The 7,500-nt window shown below is 43.7% G+C and overlaps 1 protein-coding gene across 14 annotated transcripts in view; it reads right to left on the reverse strand.

Moving 5' to 3' along the window:
• si:ch73-375g18.1 (kinesin-like protein KIF1C) overlaps positions 1-7,500 on the reverse strand; it is a 24,815-nt gene that overhangs the window by 8,016 nt on the left and 9,299 nt on the right. For all 14 annotated transcript variants that reach the window (XR_009425923.1, XR_009425925.1, XR_009425922.1 and 11 more), the window contains exons 11-17: positions 7,304-7,382; positions 7,042-7,190; positions 6,760-6,962; positions 6,596-6,675; positions 5,908-5,983; positions 5,745-5,824; positions 441-535 (exon numbers count right to left, since the gene is read on the reverse strand). Coding sequence is in view for 1 of the 14 variants with exons in the window: in XM_059528533.1 (XP_059384516.1) it covers positions 441-535; positions 5,745-5,824; positions 5,908-5,983; positions 6,596-6,675; positions 6,760-6,962; positions 7,042-7,190; positions 7,304-7,382 (762 nt within the window). In the remaining 13 variants the exon portion in view is untranslated. The remainder of the gene's footprint in view (positions 1-440; positions 536-5,744; positions 5,825-5,907; positions 5,984-6,595; positions 6,676-6,759; positions 6,963-7,041; positions 7,191-7,303; positions 7,383-7,500) is intronic.

Here is a 7,500-nt window from a genome sequence, read left to right on the forward strand (position 1 = left end):
TTACTGAAACACACACACACACACACAGTCTCTATCTCACACACACGATCTATATGCGTGACGCTTGTGTTGATATTTGAGCAAACTCGTGTTCCTGTGGCTCAGTGGTAGAGCACTGTGTTAGCAGCACAGAAGATTGTGGGTTCAATTCCCAGGGAACACACATACTGGTAAAATAATTATTTATAGCCTAAATGCACTGTAAGTCACTTAGAATAAAAGCTTCTGCTAAATATGTAAATGTAAACTTCATCTGAGAGTCACTTTAGTTTGCTGATAAGACACTGTCAAAGTAAACAGTTCATCTTTCTGCTTGATTCTGTGGAGCTCCATCTGCTGTTCTGGATGTTTTTATCCACATCACGTTACGACCATATTACTGTAACACTGGTGCACTGTACTACATACACACACACACACACACACACACACACTCTTACCTTCTCCATTCTGGTTGATGTAGCTGTAAAACACACAGTGCTGCTCTTTGATAAACTGACCACTGAGCTTGATGTCCACATCCTTCTGACCAACCCTGACAAACACACACACACACACACACACACACACACACACACATACAGATGAATATCTGCACATAAAAAATCATCAGCTCAATTATTTACTGAACTACCACATCAGATTTAAATATTTTAAATGACAAAATTTTACAATAAATATCAACTATTCTGTCACAATCTCCATAAAGGAGTCTGAACCAGACCGAGATGGTTTTGATTCGGTCTGAACCAGATTGAGACAGTTTTGATTTGGTCTGAACCGAATTGAGACGGTTTTGATTCAGTCTGAGCCAGACCGAGATGGTTTTGATTTGGTCTGAACCGGATTGAGACGGTTTTGATGCGGTCTGAACCGAATTGAGACGGTTTTGATTCAGTCTGAGCCAGACCGAGATGGTTTTGATTCAGTCTGAACCACATCGAGACGGTTTTGATTCGGTCTGAACCACACTGAGATGGTTTTGATTCGGTCTGAACCGGATTGAGACGGTTTTGATTCAGTCTGAACCAGATTGAGACAGTTTTGATTCGGTCTGAACCAGACCGAGATGGTTTTGATTCGGTCTGAACCAGATTGAGACAGTTTTGATTTGGTCTGAGCCAGACCGAGATGGTTTTGATTCGGTCTGAACCAGATTGAGACAGTTTTGATTTGGTCTGAGCCAGACCGAGATGGTTTTGTTTCAGTCTGAACCACATCGAGACGGTTTTGATTCAGTCTGAACCACACTGAGATGGTTTTGATTCGGTCTGAACCACATCGAGACGGTTTTGATTCGGTCTGAACAACACTGAGATGGTTTTGATTCAGTCTGAACCGGATTGAGACGGTTTTGATTCGGTCTGAACCAGATCAAGACGGTTTTGATTCGGTCTGAACCAGACCGAGATGGTTTTGATTCGGTCTGAACCAGACCGAGATGGTTTTGATTCGGTCTGAACCAGACCAAGACGGTTTTGATTCGGTCTGAACCAGACCGAGATGGTTTTGATTCGGTCTGAACCGGATTGAGACGGTTTTGATTCAGTCTGAACCAGACCAAGATGGTTTTGATTCAGTCTGAACCGGATTGAGACGGTTTTGATTTGGTCTGAGCCAGAACAAGATGGTTTTCATTTGGTCTGAACCACATCGAGACGGTTTTGATTCGGTCTGAACCACACTGAGATGAAAGTGAAAAGTGAAAGTGAAGTGACATTCAGTCAAGTATGGTGACCCATACTCAGAATCCATGCTCTGCATTTAACCCATCCGAAATGCACACACACAGAGCAGTGAACACACACACACACACTGTGACTACACACCCGGAGCAGTGGGCAGCCATTTATGCTGTGGCGCCCGGGGAGCAGTTGGGGGTTCAATGCCTTGCTCAAGGGCACCTAAGTCGTGGTATTGAAGGTGGAGAAAAAGGTGGTTTTGATTCAAGTCTGAACTGGATCGAGACGGTTTTGATTCAGTCTGAACCAGATCGAGACGGTTTTGATTCAGTCTGAACCACATCAAGACGGTTTTGATTCGGTCTGAACAAGACCGATCTACGGTTTTGATTTGGTCTGAACAGACCGAGATGGTTTTGATTTGGTCTGAACCAGACCAAGATGGTTTTGATTCGGTCTGAACCGGATTGAGACGGTTTTGATTCAGTCTGAACCAGATTGAGACAGTTTTGATTCGGTCTGAACCAGACCGAGATGGTTTTGATTCGGTCTGAACCAGATTGAGACAGTTTTGATTTGGTCTGAGCCAGACCGAGATGGTTTTGATTCGGTCTGAACCAGATTGAGACAGTTTTGATTTGGTCTGAGCCAGACCGAGACGGTTTTGATTCAGTCTGAACCACACTGAGATGGTTTTGATTCGGTCTGAACCACATCGAGACGGTTTTGATTCGGTCTGAACAACACTGAGATGGTTTTGATTCAGTCTGGACCGGATTGAGACGGTTTTGATTCGGTCTGAACCAGATCAAGACGGTTTTGATTCGGTCTGAACCAGACCGAGATGGTTTTGATTCGGTCTGAACCAGACCGAGATGGTTTTGATTCGGTCTGAACCAGACCAAGACGGTTTTGATTCGGTCTGAACCAGACCGAGATGGTTTTGATTCGGTCTGAACCGGATTGAGACGGTTTTGATTCAGTCTGAACCAGACCAAGATGGTTCTGATTCAGTCTGAACCGGATTGAGACGGTTTTGATTTGGTCTGAGCCAGAACGAGATGGTTTTCATTTGGTCTAAACCACATCGAGACGGTTTTGATTCGGTCTGAACCACACTGAGATGAAAAGTGAAAAGTGAAAGTGAAGTGACATTCAGTCAAGTATGGTGACCCATACTCAGAATCCATGCTCTGCATTTAACCCATCCGAAATGCACACACACAGAGCAGTGAACACACACACACACACTGTGACTACACACCCGGAGCAGTGGGCAGCCATTTATGCTGTGGCGCCCGGGGAGCAGTTGGGGGTTCAATGCCTTGCTCAAGGGCACCTAAGTCGTGGTATTGAAGGTGGAGAAAAAGGTGGTTTTGATTCAAGTCTGAACTGGATCGAGACGGTTTTGATTCAGTCTGAACCAGATCGAGACGGTTTTGATTCAGTCTGAACCACATCAAGACGGTTTTGATTCGGTCTGAACAAGACCGATCTACGGTTTTGATTTGGTCTGAACAGACCGAGATGGTTTTGATTTGGTCTGAACCAGACCAAGATGGTTTTCATTCGGTATGAACCAAATATAGACGGTTTTGATTCAGTCTGGACCGGATGATGAAACTTTTGATTCAGTCTGAACCGGATTGAGACGGTTTTGATTCAGTCTGAACCAGACCAAGATGGTTTTGATTCAAGTCTGAACCGGATCGAGACGGTTTTGATTCAGTCTGAACCGGATGATCAAACTTTTGATTCAGTCTGAACCGGATTGAGACAGTTTTGATTTGGTCTGAGCCAGACCGAGATGGTTTTGATTCAGTCTGAACCACATCGAGACGGTTTTGATTCAGTCTGAACCACATCGAGACGGTTTTGATTCGGTCTGAACCACACTGAGATGGTTTTGATTCAGTCTGAACCGGATTGAGACGGTTTCGATTCAGTCTGAACCAGATCTAGACAGTTTTGATTCAGTCTGAACCACATCAAGACGGTTTTGATTCGGTCTGAACCAGACCGAGATGGTTTTGATTCGTCTGAACCAGACCGAGATGGTTTTGATTCGGTCTGAACCGGATTGAGACAGTTTTGATTTGGTCTGAGCCGGATTGAGACAGTTTTGATTTGGTCTGAGCCGGATTGAGACAGTTTTGATTTGGTCTGAGCCAGACCGAGATGGTTTTGATTCAGTCTGAACCACACTGAGATGGTTTTGATTCAGTCTGAACCGGATTTAGACTGTTTTGATTCGGTCTGAACCAGATCTAGACGGTTTTGATTCAGTCTGAACCAGATCGAGACGGTTTTGATTCAGTCTGAACCACATCAAGACGGTTTTGATTCGGTCTGAACAAGACCGATCTACGGTTTTGATTTGGTCTGAACAGACCGAGATGGTTTTGATTTGGTCTGAACCAGACCAAGATGGTTTTCATTCGGGATGAACCAAATATAGACGGTTTTGATTCAGTCTGAACCGGATGATGAAACTTTTGATTCAGTCTGAACCGGATTGAGACGGTTTTGATTCAGTCTGAACCAGACCAAGATGGTTTTGATTCAAGTCTGAACCGGATCGAGACGGTTTTGATTCAGTCTGAACCGGATGATCAAACTTTTGATTCAGTCTGAACCGGATTGAGACAGTTTTGATTTGGTCTGAGCCAGACCGAGATGGTTTTGATTCAGTCTGAACCACATCGAGACGGTTTTGATTCAGTCTGAACCACATCGAGACGGTTTTGATTCGGTCTGAACCACACTGAGATGGTTTTCATTCAGTCTGAACCGGATTGAGACGGTTTTGATTCAGTCTGAACCAGATCTAGACAGTTTTGATTCAGTCTGAACCACATCAAGACGGCTTTGATTCGGTCTGAACCAGACCGAGATGGTTTTGATTCGTCTGAACCAGACCGAGATGGTTTTGATTCGGTCTGAACCGGATTGAGACAGTTTTGATTTGGTCTGAGCCGGATTGAGACAGTTTTGATTTGGTCTGAGCCGGATTGAGACAGTTTTGATTTGGTCTGAGCCAGACCGAGATGGTTTTGATTCGGTCTGAACCACACTGAGATGGTTTTGATTCAGTCTGAACCGGATTTAGACTGTTTTGATTCGGTCTGAACCAGATCTAGACGGTTTTGATTCAGTCTGAACCACATCGAGACGGTTTTGATTCGGTCTGAACCACACTGAGATGGTTTTGATTCAGTCTGAACTGGATTGAGACGGTTTTGATTCGGTCTGAACCAGATCTAGACGGTTTTGATTCAGTCTGAACCACATCAAGACGGTTTTGATTCGGTCTGAACCAGACCGAGATGGTTTTGATTCAGTCTCAACCAGACCGAGATGGTTTTAATTAGGTCTGAACCAGACCAAGACGGTTTTGATTCGGTCTGAACCAGACCGAGATGGTTTTGATTCGGTCTGAACCGGATTGAGACGGTTTTGATTCAGTCTGAACCAGACCAAGATGGTTTTGATTCAGTCTGAACCGGATTGAGACGGTTTTGATTTGGTCTGAACAAGACCGATATACGGTTTTGATTCAGTCTGAACCACATCAAGACGGTTTTGATTCGGTCTGAACAAGACCGAGATGGTTTTGATTCGGTCTGAACCAGACCAAGATGGTTTTCATTCGGTATGAACCAAATATAGACGGTTTTGATTCAGTCTGAACCGGATCGAGATGGTTTTGATTCAGTCTGAACCGGATGATGAAACTTTTGATTCAGTCTGAACCGGATTGAGAAGGTTTTGATTCAGTCTGGACCAGACCAAGATGGTTTTGATTCTAGTCTGAACCGGACCGAGACGGTTTTGATTCAGTCTGAACCGGATGATGAAACTTTTGATTCAGTCTGAACCGGATTGAGACGGTTTTGATTCAGTCTGAACCAGAACGAGATGGTTTTGATTCGGTCTGAACCACACCGAGATGGTTTTGATTCAAGTCTGAACCGGATCGAGACGGTTTTGATTTAGTCTGAACCAGATCGAGACAGTTTTGATTCAGTCTGAGCCGGATCAAGATGGTTTTGATTCATTCACCTGGTCACACCCTCTTTGATGTAGTACAGCAGACACTCAGACATCAACGGATCCTCGTTCAGATTCACCAGGTGAGGAGTCTGAAACACACACACACACCTGATCATCTCTATACTGTGTGTTTATGTAATATGTGAGTGTGTGTGTGAGTGTGTATACGGACCCCTTTAGGTGAAAACACTCCAACAGTTCCTCCATCCTCTTTAATGGACACTCCCATCTCAGCCAGAATCGTCTCCCTGCACACAGGAAACACAGCGGTCACAATACCATCTGAGCATCTGCATCACAATCTGAAATCAATTTGAATGAAGCCATTTCCACTCATGATGAAACAAATATAACACATGAAATATAAAAAAATTATTCAAGTAAATCCTCAAAATTAATGTTTTAGAAGACAATATTTTATAACTCTTATGACCATAATTTTAATATGTCTAATCAAAAACAGTTGCATGCTGGAATTATTAATAGCTTAAAAAACAAAAACTAAACTTGTATTAAAAATAAATGTCGGTCTTACTAGTGCTGTAGGGTTTATCTTGTTGCTATATCAATTATGTTGATAATAATAATATAATAATAAAAAACAGGTAAAATAAAATAAAATTCCAATAAATATCAATATTTTATTTCAACATACTTGTTTATTTGTCTTGTTTGTTTGTTTTGGTTCAAAACCGCTTGCTAGAAGTGCTGTTTCTATGCAGAAGTATTGAATTTTGAGCTAATTAAATACTTCAAGCCAAATCAATATTTTATGTGCATTTATTTACTTACTGGCTGTCATCTGGGGTTTTAGTTTCAGACCTCAAACATTCACCTGCAGCAGTGAAACCAGTGTTTACCTCTCCAGTCGGATCGACTCGGTCTTCCTCAGCTTCTCCTCCCACGTCTCATTCAGCTCAGCCATGATCTTCTCTGTTTCCTGCACACACACACACACACACACAGATTAATGATGCTGATTATCCCATGCTCCTCCCACCACCACAGCCCCGCCCTCTCATACCTTCAGTCTCTCCACTGCCTCCTCATTGGTAATCATCTCGCCCTGAAACTCTTCTAATTGGCCGTGGCCATCCAGAGAGGCGTGGTCACTCTCAGAGGCGGGGCCTTCTCCCAGGGCGGGTGCAGATGTGGGTGGAGCTCCATTGGAGGCGGGGTCAGCAGGCATTAGATTGACGCCCACACGGTTGTTATTGACTTCAGCAGCTGATAGATAAGCAAAGAGACATTTTAAACACAATTGTATGCATCAAACCTTAAAACTTGTGTGTGTGTGTGTGTGTACCTGGAGCAGTGATCAGCCGGCTCAGTCCTTGTGACAGCAGCAGATCTCGGAGTCGGTTCACTTCCTCCTTCAGTTCTCTGATCAGACGAGCGTTTGGATCCTCGTTAATTACAGCGTTACAGCGGATCTGCTTCGCACGGTCAGCATATCTGCACGAACACACACACACACACACACACACACACACACACAGAGGAAGCTCTGAAGAGTTGCACAGATGAATGATTGATTGATTGATTGATTGATTGTTTGATGGATGTACCTGAGAGTGCTGAGTGTTTCCTCATAATTAATATCTGCAGGACTGAGAGCAGCGATCATAGCTGTACGAGAATTACCACCTGAAACAAACACATGCTTCATAACCACAACTCTGCGTGTGTGTGTGTGTGTGTGTGAGAGAGTATGTGCAGTGTGTGTGTGTGTGTGTGTGTGTGTGTGTGTGTGTGTGAGAGAGTA

The sequence above is a fragment of the Carassius carassius genome, chromosome 37, assembly GCF_963082965.1.
Source record: "Carassius carassius chromosome 37, fCarCar2.1, whole genome shotgun sequence".
Classification (NCBI taxonomy): domain Eukaryota; kingdom Metazoa; phylum Chordata; class Actinopteri; order Cypriniformes; family Cyprinidae; genus Carassius; species Carassius carassius.